At 42.0% G+C, this 18727-nt stretch overlaps 1 protein-coding gene and 1 long non-coding RNA gene across 5 annotated transcripts in view; one reads left to right on the top strand and one right to left on the bottom strand.

The window, feature by feature from the left end:
- The first annotated feature begins 8792 nt into the window (after window positions 1-8792).
- ece2b (endothelin converting enzyme 2b) overlaps window positions 8793-18727 on the top strand; it is a 33337-nt gene continuing 23402 nt past the window's right edge. Inside the window, exons 1-2 of one of the 3 annotated variants that reach the window (XM_027005744.3) lie at window positions 8793-8948; window positions 9071-9212. In XM_027005744.3, coding sequence (XP_026861545.2) covers window positions 9180-9212 — 33 coding nt within the window. In that variant the 5' untranslated portion in view covers window positions 8793-8948; window positions 9071-9179. Of the gene's footprint in view, window positions 8949-9070; window positions 9213-10666; window positions 10971-15322; window positions 15720-18727 lie in introns of those variants that run through there. The other 2 variants (XM_035533930.2, XM_027005746.3) reach the window with 2 other exon arrangements.
- LOC145651878 (uncharacterized) lies at window positions 15335-18530 on the bottom strand. 2 transcript variants are annotated; one of them, XR_014117952.1, is made up of 3 exons: window positions 18094-18530; window positions 17848-17990; window positions 15335-15918 (listed from the first exon to the last, which is right to left on the bottom strand). It is a non-coding gene; the product is annotated as an uncharacterized LOC145651878 (long non-coding RNA). The 2 variants fall into 2 exon arrangements; XR_014117951.1 differs by having other exon boundaries at window positions 17848-18530.

Consider the following 18727-nt stretch of genomic DNA (forward strand, 5'->3'; position numbering starts at 1 on the left):
TCTGAGTCAGTTAAGAGGGAACCAGACTCCCACATTTGATTTTCTTTATTAATTTATAGATCTCTTAGACAACATTGAGAGCTTTGCTCCTTTTTCAGTAATAGATCATTCAATGCCAGGGCAGTTGAATTATTGACAGGATGACAGTTTGCGTGCTTTGTGATTTTGGATCCGGGCCATCACAAAGACTTTTTTTTCACTTTTTTTATTCATAGCACCTGCAAACCCACAGCAAAATGTGGTAAAGCAACCCTCCTCAGGGCAGCTCATTAATTAGCTCAGACTTGCCTATGAATGGACATCCTACACTAAGTGCCAGTATGCAGGAATAAGGTTCTAGTATGGTTAAGTATAATTAATTAGTATGTCATGTAAACAGTTTCGTTAGCCGTTGTTCTCTTCCTCCTTTAATTTTCATGCTTACATTTGAGAAGCATATGTGTCTTTTACATTATTAGTCTGCTTGTTTACATTTTACTCTGTGCTCTCTCTTGTTGAAATGTAAAGCTTGTGTATTATAATCACTTAAACACTCAGCACTTACATTTAGCTTGTGCTCTTATCTACTTAATGTTAAGATCAAACCTGAAGTTCTCCCATGAGATATCCACTAAAACGTTTATAGAAAAGCATACATACACACAAACACTATCACTCTGAAATTTCCAGGAGCTCTAGTTCTATGTGAAGCGAGTAAGGGAGAATTATCCGGATGACAGGGAATAACGAATACACAGCCCTACAGTGACATGTTCCAAACATCAATCAATATATTAACAGAATGAGAGAGACCTTTTCCCAACTCCCAGTGCTACCTTCCCCTCCCCACTCATCCTCTCAGTGGGAAGAAAGGGTCATTGGCCTCCAACAGGCTAGAGGAGTTGCTATGGTAATACTATGACAACGCCTCAAACCAATCTCCTTGGTGATACTATGGTTAGTGCCGAGTGCAAAAGTTCCAAAGCATAATGAAATGGAAGCAAAGACCACGTCGAGGTGCACATGTTGTAAACACAGTAGACAAGTAAGTGGGATATATATTACAGGAAATATGTAATTGGGGAAATGTTTCATGTGTGTTAGGAAAGCATCATAGTGAATGAGGACAGTTAACTGTGTGCTTGCCTTCTGCTTATGTCATCTTTGTATTGATATTGAGTTTGTGCTTCCTCGTTTCATTATTTCCCTGTTCCTGCTCTGTTGCAGAGGCAGCTGCACATTAAGCAGGAACACAACCAGGAAATCAAATAAAAATCCCATAACTGAGGCATGATGTGCAGCTGGTCTCTGATATATGGGCTTTGCTGCCTTCATTACTCTGTGCTGGGCGAGTCTTGCAGATGAATACCAGGCTGGCTATTGAACACTTTGGTTCAAATCCAAAATCTCAGCTATACGATGCATGATGTCAAAGCAAAACACTGAGTAACACTGGGAGCCAGACAAGGCATGATGTTTGAAGACACTGAATCAGAAATCTACCAGATCAGCACCATGGGGAATCAAAGATGGCCACTCCTTTATCTTTATTGATTTGGGAGGTGATAGAAATCAAAGAGCTTCAATCTATGAGGGAAACACTGTAAAACAAGTGGGTAATAGTATACATGGCTTATTCACCTGGACTTTCACTAGGTTTGTTTAGGAGTCCCACCAATGAGTGTCCCAGATTATAATTCCAATATATCCTATCCTCCATCTGTTCAACCCCCTCAACTAGAAGTGTCTTCCCTCTATTTCTCATATGCATGCATACCATGCATGGCCCTGCTCTGAATTCAAAGGCCTGCCTCAATAGCAAGGTCTGACATTAAAAAACAAGTAATAGGCAAGCCTTACTTTATTACAGGGTAGACACAATGAGCACACAAGCAGGGGCAAGGGGCTAGAGAAACAGAAATGATCTGAGAGCAGGCAATGTATCCATGCGGCATTTGCTCGCTTCCATATCTGTGTGTGCCTATGTGTGTGGGGGAGCTGTTGGTTTCTGGAAGGTCTTGGTCTTTCTCAAGGTGAGCTTTGCTGATAGCAGCAGACAGGCCTAAAAGCTAACATATCTGTGTAGTGACCTTGTATTTATAGCTGGTGAAAGAGAGAGGGACACAGACGTAGGGAATGCCATTATACTCCCTAAAAACTAACTAACTAACTAATCTATGAACCACCAAAAACAGCACTTGAAGGGGGATGTTGAAGAATTAGAGGAATGACACCTTTGTCAACTAAGTAAATAAAAATAAAGTCTCTCTTTAATTATAGCAATTTTAGTGCTGAGGTTTTCTTCAGGCATTAATGGTAAATGCACATTTCAAATGAATGCTACACAAGAATCCTTTATTTACAGAAGGCTTAGAAGTGACCATTTTGAATACATAATAAATCTGTAAATTTCTTAATCAAATCTCATTAAATGAAATAACAAAAAAACAATGATTCCAGTAATAAAAGACACAGCAGGAAATGCCATGCAGTTCAGATCAGTTCAGTAAGCTTCATTGGCATGACCATATTCATTTACAGTACTGCTAAAGCAGTTTTACAGTAATACAACATGAATTCTTTGCAATATTAAGGAAATTAAGAATTCTATGTTAATAATTAACATGAAAAGAACTGTAATTGGTACTGAAATAATACTTGAAAGATGTACAGATGAGAATGGTAAAGAAGTGAAAATAAAGGAAAATAAATAATAACAAATAGTTAGATAAGTACATAAAGGTGTTTACAATCAAGGCTATACACAGGTGTGTGTGTGTGTGTAAATACCACATAAAATGTATAATACTTTCAGAATATTTCATGACCATCGCACAAACTTTCCCCAATAACATAGACCTGCCATCATTAACTGTGGAGCCAGCATCTACACTACAAGAACCTATAACCGATGAACTTTATAGTGCACTAAACCAACATGGCTCCAGGACCAGATAGCTTTCTCTTTGAGTTTTAGAAACATTTCAGGCTGATTCTATCAGATGTTTTTAGCAGAGTAAAATAATTCACTACCTGGGGAAATGAATGCAGCTACAATTTCACTACTTCTCAAACAAAATAATGACTATATTTACTCTATTGAGTAAATATACTCTCTCAAGTTACTATACTCTTGAGTTACCAACCATTATCATTCATTAATACACACACAAATTCTAAGCAAGATATTGGCCACAAGAATAGAAACACCGATACACCCTGATCAACTAATGTACACAGACTACTCTACTCTATGTGCCAGTATTAATCCAATCAGAAATCACAAAGAGCAATGCAGAGAAAGCCTCTGACAAAGTTAGTGGAAAGTTTCTGTTTGCCACACTGCACAAAGTTGGATATGGGGAATCATTTATAAAATGGATTCAAATATTATACACCTCACCCTTAGCCCCGGTAAACACTAATGGGGTCATATCACAGTTTTAGACAAGGTTGTCCACACTACAATTAGCTGCAACAATATGCCAAAACATAAATATTAATGGAATTTAGAGACAAGAAACAAATCATAATATTAGTTTATATGCCAAGAGCATTTTACTCCTCATGCAGAGTCCAATCAGCTCAATAAAAGAGACCATACATACTATAAAAATCTAAAATCTCAGATTACTCTATTAATTGCAATAAATCTATAATTTTTCCACTCTATGCCAATAAAAATTACATAGCAAGCAGTTACTACTTGTCTCTTCCACCACTAATCACATCACATACCTGGCTGTTAAGAGCTATCAGTTATCCAGTCCCCTTAATATAATCCATTATTTTCTCCATTCCCCTCAATGGTAGGATAGCAACAATGAAGGTGATATTACCATAAATTAGGTATGTATTTTCAATATATTCCCGTTTCAGTTATTTAGTTATTATTAAAAGTCAAGACTCCACTGTGTCAAAATTGTATTGGAAAAACAAGCCAAACAGAATCAAATTAATTACACTAAAAATTCAAATGAACCAAGGAGGCTTAGCGCCCCCCAAACTTTAGATTTAATATCTTGCCAACCAAATCCAATACATAATAAAATGGAAACAATGTAATTATAAAAACAACTCATGGATTGAAGCAGGGCAAACATTATGCAGAAATACTGAGATTTCAAATTTGCTTTCTATCAGGCAACAGTCCAACAAGACCTGCTACTCTCACAGCTTGATAGGAATTCCACAAAATCATCCATTTCATTTGAAATAAAAACAAGAAATTTCTACTCTTTGAATGAAAAAGGCACAACAAATCTAGAACACATGTTTAATAATAACACCTTATCATTTCTACAACTAATCCAGAAGAATGACATCAGGAATAACACATATTTTCAAATTTTACCAACTCATATTCTTGAGTACAAAAACCAAGACTAAAGAAAACACACTATATCTACCCGTAATGGTATCAGATTTAACAGCATCTTCAAATAAATTCATATCAAACATACATACAATAATATCCAAATTTAACAGTATCCCCACAATAAAACAGGAAGAAGATCTATCTATCGCTCCTGATGCAAACTTTTAGATTCATCTTCCAACATCTTCTGCATGTTCAGAATGGGATTCAGCATATCTGGAAGTTTGAAATTGGTGCCCGCAAAATACTCCAGACAGTTGTGTCCATGCCATCAGGGAATGCACCTATTAAACACCTCTGGCAAAAAATAATGAATCGCTTATCGCTGTGGCTAAATACAACTATACCACTGTCACTCTCAGGAGATAAAAAACACACTCTTAATTAGTCATGCGCAAAACAAAACGCAAACGCAAAAAATTCCTCATGAACATATCAAGAGAAAAACATTTGCTTTTATCAAAAGCAAAACTATTGCATTTGATCTAACCTGGACATCTATCATCAACCATCTGCACCAACTTGTATTTAATACTAATCAAGTAGTACTAAATACATAGACATGGATTTTAAAAAAAAAAGAGCAACTCAAGATAACTACTACATTCTCAACCCTATAAACAATCTGTTTAGCATTTCTATTACTTACATGCACTTCCCCCCTACCCGACTCACACACATACAACAATCCAAACAAGTGTCAACACGTCAATTATATCTTCAGCTGTTAAAACACCAGCATAATTAGATTTTCATTTCTTTTATTTTGCTCTCCTTTACCTCCTTCGTTCTTCCCTCTTATTCTCTCTCCTTTCCTGTACATTATCTCTGTAATGCTCGCATACACAATAACATTTTGAGGTTTTATTTGCAACAGGATAGTCCAGAACAATAATCAAAAAACATACATGGATCAACAACCATAGAAAGCACAAAGAAAGCATAACGGTTAGGCATAAACAAGTTAACAGTCCGAAACGTACAAAACCAAGAATCACTTCAAGAACGCAAACAGGCCAGAATGGGTTGAGGCAGAGACAATAACTGCCATACAAAACAGGGTGTCAACCAGAAAAACAGGCAGAGCAATCACTCAGCACACATGAGACAAACATGTCAATACATCACAAAGACAGAGTGCACAGAGTAGTATAAATAGGGAAATAGGGAACTGATAATAGCAGACAGGTGAAAGTGATCAATAATCAGCAGAGGCAGAACTGATGAGATTAAGGTGATTAGTGGAGCTATCAGAGAGTGTGTGTTGGGAAACATGGTTTGGACTGGGGAGTGTGACAATCTTGCTCCTTCGTTATTTGTTTATCTTGTTTGTAAATGTCCGCACCTCCTCTGAGAGCCAGATATATATGTATATAAAACAAGACTAACAAAGTCTCAGAGGTCCTCCAGTGAGATGTGGTGGTGGCAGGGCAGAAGTGATAAGGTCTTCTGATACTGATATAATAAAATCTCATTAGTTTGCAGATGCATAATTGTCAGAACATCATTGAGATAAGGGAGTAGCTAAATATTAAAATAAATAAATAAATAATATTCATGTGTGAGTACAAAAATCTAGTTAAAATTATTTTCTTTTTTTTAAGTAAATCTGACAATTCAGCAATATTATACCATTATTTGGGTTCCGAAAATACTCAGGACTTTTAATGCCCTCATTCAACCCCATTTTCCCCTCTTACAAACTGTTTATTGCTGCATTGGGTTACACTGTAGATCAAGTGTTGTGAGATTAAGCAACATTTAAACATTTTATGAATCTGTTATTTGTTGAGTTTAAAGGTATCTTACATATATTATTTATGCTTCTTTGGAAGAATCAGCGATATCCAACAAGACCGGGTTATGTTTCCCTTGGCAAGAGCCTATTAGGCACAGGGGGAACTTAAAGTTATTGTACTGATGAAAGAATGAGATTGGATGGGGGTAGTTATCACCCATAAGAGGATGGACTAGGTATTTACTGAGGTTTTTACCTCTTCTTCAGAGCAGCCATGAGAATGAAAATGATCTGCTGCTTACACAGACATTATAGCAAAAGCATCGCTCATCAGGTGCTTTTCTAGAGCATACAGATGAGATGTGAAACGAAACTGGAATGCAAGAGCCATTTAATAGTGTTCATTTCACTGGTTCATGAATAATGGATCTGAGTGCATGACAGCTAGTTTAATTTGTTATTTATTGCTGTTGTAAGTCATTTTCTTTAGTGACTGGAAACAAATCAGGCAGGTTAGAGGATATAGAGGTGTAGCAAGGTCATCTAGTAACAAGATTTAAACTACAGCAGTGTCTTTCCATATTAGCCACAAGAAAGAAGACATGGTTCACCTTGTATTAAATTTCACATCACCAGATTTTACTGTATTCCTGTTACTTTTCCCTCTTATGAGCTTATATGAACTTGGAGGAATAAACCTAGATTGATTTCATTTACATGGAGGTAAAAGATGTAAAAAAAAAGCATCAATGTATTTTGCTGTATTCTTAGGTTTTCTCTACACAGTTTTTTGGTTATGTGACTCACAATACATCACTGTTTTGCTGAGCTTTTTCCAGAATATTTAGCATATCAGGGACAGCATCTGCAGTGAATTTCCACGGCTACTTAGTAATGACAAGGTACAGCAATCGAAAATAACAACAATGGGTGACAATTGCTCAGAGGGATTTTGGCTCTGTGGAAGTATCCCTGAGCTTTTTTTACTTTCTTGCTCATCAGTCTTGACAATTCATGACCAATGTACATTGTGCAACTGGCTTCACATTGTGTAATACTGCTTGTGTAAGCCAATTTAGAAGAGATGCCCTTAACCACTTTTTGTATCACAATCTTTTCCTCTCCAGATGACTGGACAAAAAGTAAGCTCTGATTCCGCAATGCCACCAACACCATTAATTTCACTTACTAACCTGTATGTGGGTGTTGGTAAGAAGAAAAAAACAGATACAAAATGAAAAAAATTATATAGATTTTTTTATATTGAAGGCTATTTGAAGCAAAGGTGCTTGACACTCTAAGCAATAAGGTATCTCCTACACAGAGAACAAAGCAAACAAATCCCAAACCAAGATTACTGTCTTCCTTACCAGAGCTAGAAACATTGCTTTCAAAGTTGAATCTGTCCAGGAATGTCCTGCCAAGTTACTATTGGTTGGCCTCCATTCCTAATGCAGAAAATGCTTCTCTTTCCCCCTATTTACAGCAGCACACATATGCTTGTATGACTGATTCATGTGACTCTAGCCTCTGGAAAAAGATGCAACATTGTAGATCTTGTACAATCTAGAGCAGGTGTCCCCAAAGATAGAGTCTGTTGCCCTGCAAAATCTGAAGGGGGAGGTTCCACACCACTTTTGCAGGTTTTCCTAATTGACCTGTTGACAAAACTACATGACTGTGATACTTCACTTGGACAGCAGAACCATGTACATGAACCTGGACAGCAGAACCATTCACAATATTGTTTCACAATAGCTTTTGATCTCAGCACTAAACTTTTTCTGAAGAATTCATGCAGATTATGTGAAAGCACAGCTAATGTGCTAACTTATGCTCAAGTGTGAAATAAAGCTGCTCTAACATGTCACAAGTAGAAATTCTGTTCAGCTGTGGAATTTGTGAAATTCTGAAATTTTACTTTTAAGTTGCACCTTTACAGCAATAGCCACTGTCTGTGGACTATGGAAAGAAAGGTTAATCATCTTTCACACATATGATGCACATATCAATCATATACAAATTTATGTGGCACAAACATTTTGATTTTTTTTCTTAGAAGTTGTGCCAAAAACAAATCTTCATAAACAGTCTTAAGTTATTTCCTTGGTACCATTTTAGCAACTTGTATAAGAGAAACCTTGCAATTTTGCATAAATAGTAGCCCAGAACTTGGAACTGCTCCAATGGCTCTAAGTCAGATCAGGGTGTCCTTGTCTTGGATGGAGGCTAATTGACGCACACTAATCTAGTTTTTGGTACAGGGCCAGCTCTGCACTTTGCTGCAGCCGCTTCTGACGGACGGGGAAGCTGGGTGGAGCCCAGCGCTGCGGAGAAAGTGATGTCAGTATTTACGTTGACAGTGACAGAAAGACCTGTAAAGCGTCTTCTTGATGAAATAGGTCCGTAGTGCGCAAATACAACGTATATAACATTGGCTTTCGGATCTAGCGTAGACCGGACTTATTGTAGATCGGCTATGGATTTTCCTGTTTGTTGCATTCGTCGTGTTTACGAAATAAAAATAGATTTTTTATAACCTCACACAAAGGTCCCCACCTGATGCACATGCTGTGTGTTGTCATTACCCCAACAAGGCGACGCGCGAGAAAGAGCACGGGTGCGCGCTTAGACGTGAGAGTCAGAGCAAGGCAGAAAGGAGCCAGAGAGAGAACGAGAGCGAAAGAGATAGAGAGGGGCGGGGGGAATGAGAGGCAGTGTCTACAGGGCGATAGCAATCTCCCAGTTATCGGCGTGTGTTGCTAAACACTGCTCAGAGTATTAAAGGGGAGAAGACGACCTGGTTGTTGGTAGCGTCATGCTTGCTGCCCTATAAGAGCACTTGATAATTAGGTAAACGCATCGCCAGTCGATGTTGTTGTACGCGTTGGTTGTCGATCATAACCATAACCACCGATGTGTTGGTCAGGATTTTCAACACGGGTATGAACTGGCATTCTACAAATTTGTTTCAGCACCGTGGAGCAGAAGATGGCTTAGCACGCTGGACACTGAAGTCCCATGCAGAGGTTGAGTGACTGAAGCGCTCGCCTCCCCGCTTCTCCTCAGTTCTCTGTCTGCACGATGAGTGTAGCTCTGCAAGATCTGCGGAATAACGTGAGTCCTGCTGTTTCACCCTGCAGCATTCTGAAACTCTTTTCGCTCTGTCGCCCATCTTGCCGTTTTTGAAGCAAAGGAACAGCGACCGACGTAACACTGGGTCGGAGTAATAGTAGTGACCCTATCTAGTCGACCCCAGGTGATTTCATTCTCGTACATATGCAAGATGTGGAACTGCAGATTTGAAGATACGATACTAATTGCGTAGATGACCAGTTTTTCCTGCTTGCACGATTTGCCTACGTGACAGGATAGTCTATAGATGCTTCCAAATTATATTACGTATGGAATTGCATATGTGTCAAATTGCATACTACATATGTTGGATATACGTTATTTTGAGGGGCGAGGCAATATTTGAAGATTTAATCAAACGATGCATCTAAGCACTTACGTTTTGGTTGAGGTCTTTGGCACACGTTCAGCCGTGCGACTACACTATACGCAAAATAAAGTCGCTGGCCAGATTTGGTCAGTTGTGCTATTGCGGTATAATTAGTAAGATAGCTTCCACACAGGATCACAAACGTAAGATTCAAACTCTCTGAAAACAAACTTGTTGCTCACGTAAACGATTCATGTTGACCTCACTCCTCTCATGGTACAACACGGAGTCCTTTCAGTGTGCTCTTACCTTGAGTTTTGGTTTCTTTTGCAAACGAATCCAACTTGTGCAGATTTTTATTCACTCAAAGAGCTATTCCCTGTGGCTAGTTCCCGTGAAAGACGAGCTTCTTGAAGTGGAACAAAATTTAGATAGCGGCATAAGGTTTCCATGGCGACGAGACCGCGGGTTTTACTGTTGGGAGGGAGATAGCAGTGATGTGCATGATCAGCTCGGGCCGAATTTGTGAGTTAGGATATATTGTTACAGAGGGAGCCTGCTGTTATCTCACTGCTAATCTGTTACCTTCTTTCTACCTTGTTAGCTAATACTTGCGGACCTAGGTCACAAAAACTGTTTTGATTTTGACACATTGGGTTTATGACAGAAACATTAAATTGTTGGATGGTTGTTTCTGTAACGGACACCGGATGTTTGTCCGCGGCTGTTGTTGGTACGCCCTGTTTCCGTAATTTGTACGGAACAGGAGGGAAATGGAGCACCCGCTCTAATTAGCGACCGCCCATGATATAAATCAATTAGCCTAATCGCCCCAGATCTAGGGGCATTTATGCTTATATTTATTATGTGCATAGCCACATTTATGAGACCACCAATAAATCCATCAGCTATTCCCTTGAAGTCTTTGCTTTTGGTTTGACTTCTTGTTTACCATTTGAAGTGCAAATATGCTCTACTGAAGCACTAATGATGATGATTACAATCACTGAGATAACGGTTTATTAGGTATACACATTTAATGCACACATATGTAATACACATATGTAATACACACATATATAACAGCGTGTTACACCTCCCTTTGTCCCATTTCATCTCATCCCAGAGATACTGAATGGATTTGGATCTGGGAACTGTGCGGGCCACTAAAGCTGGAAACCCAGTGTGATTGGATGCATTCGGTGACAACATCTGCCTTCTGACATTACCATACTGAGTTTCCTTAGGACATTGCCATGCTGAAGGTGTCCATTCAAGTTTGCAAAAACTCTAGCCATGAAAGGATGAAGTTGGTCAGTGGTGATGTTAACATACATCCTGCAATTCAAGCCGTCTTCAGTGAATATCAGGAGGTCTAATGTGCACCAGGACAACATCTACACCATCAGGCAGCCAGCATTTTGCAAAAGGTACCTCAATTCATCTGACAAGGCAACTTTTACACACCTCAGTGGTCCGCTTTTGATGCCCCTGTTGCCGCTGCAGATGCGCTTTCTTGTTCTTCACTTGACTCGCTCTGCAGCTGTTACAGCACAGCTCAGACAAAGAGCCCTGATTTTCACACAAACACAATGGCTGTCACTCCATCATAAATATGTGGGGGTTTTCATGACAGCACACAGTGCTTTTCAGGGATTTCTTTCTCTCTTCGCATTGTACGAGGGTAGGTGGGTCAGTGCAAAGAAAAGGAGTGTCTGTGTAAATGTGCACAACAAACAAGTTTGTGACAGTAGATGGATATGATGACTAACAGTTATAAAACTGGCATCCTTTATGATATAACTCTGTAACCTACACAGTCCTAACTAACTCTTCCCTTATCAGATGTATGTAAGCAGAGGATGTGAGGGTTGTAGACCTCAAACCTGGTGCTTCATAGAGATGGGTTTCCAGTGATGGGTAGGACATGGATGCGTGATTTTATCCTATTGCAATACACATATTTGATATTGAATATGAATATCTGGTATTGCCTGACTTGTTGTTGATTAATAGAGTAATGGAATATATTGTTATGGTTCAAAATATTTGTTCATGTCATGCTTGCACCTTGCACCTTACACACAGGTACCTCTCATCTTGTCTTCAATAAATCACTCCTGGCACTGCCTTAGCATTTCTGTGTTTAGGCATTGCACTTAGTAAAGCTCCGTAAAATGTATGAGTTGAGTAATATGACTGGCTGAGAACAGATCAATTAATCACCACACCTTTTCAAATGTATTTATATATAACTAACCTATCACTTTTTCCACTTCACCCAACCTTTGTGTGTGCAGAACTTCTGAATATGGTTGATGAAAATAGTGAATGCCTCTTGGACACACCCTTGTGATGTGACCACATGCTGTAGTGCTGAACACAGGACATTATGTGTTGCCTAATGGAAGGGAGTCCAGTGAAGTTTGATCAGTGGTGCATTCAGTCATGACATTCTGCACACCAAAGCTGAAGTCATGTGTGATTTGCCTGATTTCACTGTTTGATTCTCATCATTTTAACCCCTCTGATCCACAATCCAATTTTGCCCACATGTTGACCAGTCATAGATGAGTGACATTTTCTTTAATGCACTTTATTCATTTTCATTTTTGATAACTCTTTAAATCATGACAAGCTAGTCAGGTGAAGCTGGAACAAGCATGCCTACTGCTGACTATCATGCCATGTTTAAGGTCAATAAGATCATCTGATTAGCCCATTCAAAAACTCTGTTCAACAATCCGTGAAGCTAGAAATGCTGGTCTGGTTAATACCACCAACCACAGTCATGCAATGTGTTTGATGTGTCGGACTATATAATTTGTGTGAAAATATGGGGTGCATGTCAAAAATGATCAAATTTATGTATAGATATTGTAGTCCTTCTGTGCAACAGATTATGTTTCATGGGTTCTGAGATTCTGGTGTACTGTGGTTTACTCATTAGGCTACATGCCAGTAATGTTGTTTGGTAATCAGCGCCATTCTAGGGGAGCATATGACGTGTAGTCACGCCATCTCTGTCTTTTGAAAGAGACCGCATTCCTGACAGACAATGACACGGTAAACTCTGACACACAAGAATAGGTCCTTTATAGCTTTTGCTCTTGCTGTGTTGGCATGGCCGTGTCCAAGAACACGCTTCTGTTTTTCTGCATCGAGCTGGAGCTCATGTTTGCCACCTGGATTTGTGTCCTGAGTCACTGAGAGGGAGACTGTTCACGCAGTCTCTGCGCAGCCTGGGTGTGGCGGTGTGGGAAAGAGTGCAGTGGGAGCTCTCTGGAGGTGGAGTGCACTCTCTCTCCTCGACCCCTGCCTGACCCTGGAGGGCTGCTCAGAGCTTGGGAGGGCTGGTGCATCCTGCCTAAGGGTGTGTGAGTGCAGGGAGAGAGCCACACTTTCCTGTGTGTGTGTGTGTGTGTGTGTGTGTGTGTGTGTGTGTGTGTGTGTGTGTGTGTGTGTGTGTGAACAAAAATGTGTGCAGGCATCACTGTAGGTCAGTGAGCTAACAGTTCACCTTCACAAGAGTGTAGTCACCAAGGATTTTACAGCCGAAGATGGAGTCGAAGATCACAGTAACTTGTCCACTTTTTTGACAAGGTCTGCGGTTTGCCTGGGTGTCCCATTCAGGATATTTGACTAATGCACTACACTGTCTAAGGCATCAGTCATGGGTTAGAGAAAAATGCGAAGTGTATGCAGGGTTAACACAGCCACCACACAGGCAAGTTTCAATAATGCAGCAGTCATTATTTATGAGTTCATACATGCAGACTTGACGGTCCTGTGTTTATTACACAGACAAACACACACACACATAACTTAGCACATGTATCTTATGGCTTTTCTTTGAATGAAAGAGGTAAGAAAACACCGTTGTTTAAAAACCTGGTGTAAGGTGACTGACATCGGTGCTTTTCTCCATTTGTGTTTGCAAGCAGTGCTCTCTTCTTACATGCACACTTCCCTTTATCGCAGCCATTTGGTGCTCCCCATCTAGAACAGAGTGCGATTTCTCACACCTCCTTCCCCATTCTCCTCATTCTTCTAGCATGTTACTGCCTCTGGTTTTACTTGGTTTCTTGTGGATATTCAGCATTCTGTTGACTACCCACCGCAGTAGGAGAAAGAGAAAGAGGTTTTTGCCAAAGACGTTTATTTCCGTCAAACTAGCAATTATACACTTTTTAAAAATAAGATCACTTCAAATACATTCACATGACATTCAGTGCCAGTCAGAGAGAGAGAGAGACAGAAACAGAAGGGCTACCCTCTGCTTTCAAGATGGATGTGCAGTCTAGGCTGGGCATCCTGTTTGAGACCCTGTGCTTTCAGAATAGAGGTGAGGAAATGTGAGTGATAGAGTTCAGATATTACATCAGTGAAGACCAAACAAGCCCTAGTGTATTAATACTCGACTGAAAAGGGCTAAAACTAGTGAGGTATTTTAAGTAGCCCCACCTCCACAGTATTTGGTTCTAAAGATGAAGAAACCCCCCCAGAGCCATCCGTTCTGCTCCCAGCTCCTCCAGCGTTTGTTCTCCCACCACCTTTTTTTTGCCTTTCCTTCCTTCCCTCTTTCCTCGCTTCCTCTCTCTTTCCCTTTCCCAGGCAGAGAGCACGGCAACCTTGTTGCCCACATGAGTGACATCATTCTGGCTCCCTGGGGGATAGTGTTTGCTACGCTCGCTCACTCTCACTCTCTCTCTCTCTCCCTCTCTCCCCGCGCGCAAAACTCTCCCCATCTCGCTGGTTCTCTCCAAATGCTGATATGCAGGAAGGGCACGAAAGCGCAATCATGACGACGGCGCGAACAAGGCGGAATGATTATAGGACGGGAATGGTGTATGGACACGCGCTCGCTCTCGGAGGATAATGAAGAAACCTCTTTTCATTATCTGCCGCCCACATGCTCGATGTGTGTGAGCGTGTGTACCTGATACACCCTGTCGGTGTGACTAGTTTCAACGCAGGCTTCACTGCATTAAGACAGTGTCTCTTACGTAATGTTTACATAACAAAGGAGGCGTGCTCTGCTGGCTTTTGTTTGCTCTGCCTGTTGGTTTACAGCGGAGAGTGCTCGTGTGAAGTGCATCCGAGTGGCTAACTGCATTGGGACACATTGGCCTGTCAGCCCACAGCAGAATGGCCCTTTGTGCCAAAACAGTAAAGCATTCTGTTTGGCGTACCGTAATGGATGCACCCTCTGCTGGCCAGTGCAAGTTAGTGCGTTCATAGCATAGCAAGCTGACTGAATGAAGTCTTTATGAATGGCGGAAGCAGAGATGTTTCGCAATCGCTTCCTGTGTCGAAGTCATATGTGTTTTGGGTTACTCACAAATATTGGAGCAGCCTGCGGTTCACAAGGGAAATTTATTTCAAGAGATGGGAGAACTGCAGCAGACGGAGCAAAGTGTCAAAAGCTCACTTTCAAAAGTCTCTCCCTCACTGTCTCTCAAACTCTCTAAAACAACTTTCAAAGTTTCTCTCTCTCTCCCTCTCTCTCTCTGTTCTTCTCTCTCTCTCTGTTCTTCTTCTTTCTCTCTCTCTCTCTTTCTTTCTTTCTCTCTCTCTCTCTCTCTCTCTCTCTCTCTCTCTCTCTCTCTCTCTCTCTCTCTCTCTCTCTCTCTCTCTCTGGCTTCTGGCAGCTAAGTAGAGAGATGGGCGTTTCCTTCTTTGGAACTTTCTGCTCTTTATTACCATAATGTGTACCAAAAGAAGCATGCCCAAACCCCACTTTTCTTAAGTTTAAATGTATTTTTCTTTGGCCACTTCTGCTATTAGAGCTTCCTTTTCTCTCTTTTTCTTTCTCTCTCTCTCTCTCTCTCTCTCTCTCTCTCTCTCTCTCTCTCTCTCTCTCTCTCTCTCGATCCCCTCCCCCTCCCCGGCAGCTTGGCTCCTGTCTGTCCTCAGACCACTCTTTTCTCTCTCTTTTTCTTTATCTCCTTCTCATACTATTTGTTTGTTCACTCTCACACATTCTTTCTCTTCTTCCTTTGCTTTCCTTCCCTCTCTCTCTCTCCCCGTCTCTCCCCCTCCCTCTTTCTCTTGCTCTCTCTCCTCCTCTGGCAGTCAGGGTTCTGTGTTTACAGTCTTTCTCTGGTCATCAGCAGGAGCGGGTGGTTGCTGCATCGCAGTGGGCCTGTGGTGCGTAAGCGCGTAGACACTTGGTGAAGGTAGGTGCCTGTCAGCTCGCTGCGTTTTCGCCGCCTGATCCGTCCCTGATCAGGGGCACTCTGGCTGCGTGTGGAACCTCATAGTGTGTCGGGAGGTAGGGCAGTGTGGAATAATGGTTCGCTAGGCTCTGTGACCGACCTTGGTTCTTCTGGCTTTGTTTGAGCATGTGTTCATGTGTTGAGACGGGCAGATGCTGTGCTGCGGAGGCCAAGCATGTGGGAGCATTAGAAACAGCCCTGTTGCTGTGACTGATGTGTGTGTGTGTGTGTGTGTGTGTGTGTGTGTGTGTGTGTGTGTGTGTGTGTGTGTGTGTGTGTGTGTGTGTATGTATGTGTGTGTGTGTGACATGCAGAGAGAGGGAAAGTTATAGTATGGGTCTCACCAATGGGGCGAGGAGAGAGGTCATGAATTGAAGAAAAGAGGAAAGGGAGATTGCTGAACCCTGACTTCCTTTATGTGCCACTACTGAGAGCTCAGGCCAGCACTTTTCAGTCTGTCCTCCCACTCACTCTGTTCTTCTCTCTCTCATTGCCTCTCTCTATCTTGTTCTTGTTTTGGGAGACCTTGTTTAACTTGCACAGAGGGTTTGGTAATTAGTATAAGACAGAGTAGTCCGGGTCAGCATTAAAATGTATTGCTGCACCTCTAGTGATTGGCTTTTCAACACATTGAAATCCTAGAACAAGTTATTACAATGTATGTCAACCAGGTTCTGAGATTTCTCCCATTGGTCACCACATCAGACAGTCTTTCTGTATCACGTTTGCATGTGTGTGTGTGGGGGGGGGGGGGGGGGGGACTGGAGACAAATAGTTGTTCTGCTGGTGAATTGCCAATACAAATCAAACTAAATATAAAGATGAAGAAAGGTCCCTCAACATTTAGCATATCATTTCATTTCAAGATGTTTCTCTGTCTGTGTGTGTGTGTGTGTGTGTGTGTGTGTGTGTGTGTAGCAATGTCAGAACACTCTGAGCACTTCAAAACCTTTTTGGTCAGCTACCTGAGATGAGCAGTTGGACGTGCACTTCCTCCCTTTTTAAAGCGAGTGGGCTTTTCCTGGGTCAGTCATCAAGTGTGATGCAGGCCTTCAAGAAATGCTTCAGTGAATGGTTGTTTGAGAAGATGTGCAAACATGCACATGTATATATGTGTATGTTTAACTACTTACAGTAGGTGCCAGTATGTGTGGGTGTGTGTCGATGTGTCTGCACATGTGGGTGTGTGCTGGTTCCTTTGTGTGTGTGTGTGTGTGTGTGTGTGTGTGTGTGTATGTGATTATTTTGTGCTCGGACTTGGACCTCGCCCATGACTCCTGGCGTCTTAACGTCTAAGCACCTTCGCTGGAGAGACAAGCTGTGGTGAGGTCCTAACCACTCCTTTACTCTCCCGGTCTCCCTCCTTCTAATTCAGACTGCCCTTAATTCCTGTCACCTCTTGATTGTCTCTGTTGTTCGGTGCCTTGTGCCTGACCTGTGCCCAAGCTTTGCGCTGGCTGCTCTCCTCTGCCTGCATACCAACTCTGCCAAGGGCTACTGCTTGGAGTCACTGCTGCTCTGTAACTACATGAGGACTTGAGCTGAATGTATTCCCTCTCTCTCTCCAGTGCTCTTTCTCGGTTTCCTCTCTCACACTCTCTCAGTTGGTTCGGGGGCTTGAGTTCAGGGTATTTGTAACTCATCAGGGGCAGAGGTTGGCCTATGCCAGCTTTTCCCTACCATACTGCTTCCTTTTAAAAATACTCCTTCGGAAACCACTTCAAACAATTGCATTCCATGCAGAGAAAGTTCCATACCTCTACTGGAAGTTGGGAAAACCTCTCCCTTCCCTTCGTAAGGCAAGGCCCTATTAACCCCGCCACCTTCCTCTCCCAGCAGACAAACACTGTCTCATATTTGGACAGTCTCTTTACTGTCACCACATATATACACGAGCCCATACACATACTACACATGATGTACACGCAACATGGAACATGGGCTTGCTCTGCCTTCCAGCGAGACATTCCCGACAGAGAATGGAAAGTCATACTTGTTCTCTGTTTAAAAGTTTGCAGTTAGTTTGAATATGTGCTGGTATCTATGTGTGTGTGTGTGTGTGGCAGCCATGGCAGCAGTCTATACATACCTTAATTGCACATCAGGCAGGTCTTAGAGGGCCTCCTCTCTGTTCCTCCTCGCCACTGCTCCTGTTCCTCCTCTCTACTGCTCCTCTGTTCCTCCTCTCCACTCCTTTCTGCTTCTCTGCTCCTCCATCCTGCTGATGTATGCCTGTTGATATAAAAGCCTTTTAGAAGACCTTTAGAAGTGGAGTTGCAGCTGTGTGCAGTGATGGGGTGTGGGCAAGCCTCCACTCAGCGCCTTCGTCAGTTACCCCAGTCCACATCACCCACTCCATCTGTTTGTTGTTTGCGCTGATGCAGGCGGTGTTGCCCTGCGGTCGGCTCTTCCCGTAATGGGACATGCACCTTATTTTTTTTTCTTTCTGTTCCCCCTGGAAACTCATTGCTGTTGTACACACAAACACACACACACACACACACACACACACACACACACACACACCAGCAGCTGTTCCTGCGATCCCTGCTCCGTCCGGCAGCCTGTGAAAAAAACGTTGAACACATTGCTTTAATTTGCGACGGCCTGGCTCGCATGTTGTTGTTGTTTTTTTTCCTGAGTGGGCTGACACAGAGGGGTGGGCTATCCCTGTTGTCACAGCAACCTGGGGACGTGCTCAGGGAGAGTAGAGCAGAGCAGAGGAAGCAGAGCGTGAGCACTCCAGAGGGGAGCTTTGCCTGTCCCATCGCCTCTCTCTCCATGAAATGCCAGTTACACGGGATCTGCCTCAGCCCACTAAATGCAAAGATAACAGGAAATGCGCGACGGACTATGCTTCCAGTTCCTGGTGTACACCATGCAGATATGGGCAGGGGTGGGCCGCCGCATTATCTTTCGTCCGGAAATTTAAGAGTTGAGGGTAGGCACGGACATGTTATCAGGGGTGG

This window comes from Electrophorus electricus, chromosome 17, assembly GCF_041902795.1.
Source record: "Electrophorus electricus isolate QZ-2024a chromosome 17, ASM4190279v1, whole genome shotgun sequence".
In the NCBI taxonomy this organism is placed as follows: domain Eukaryota; kingdom Metazoa; phylum Chordata; class Actinopteri; order Gymnotiformes; family Gymnotidae; genus Electrophorus; species Electrophorus electricus.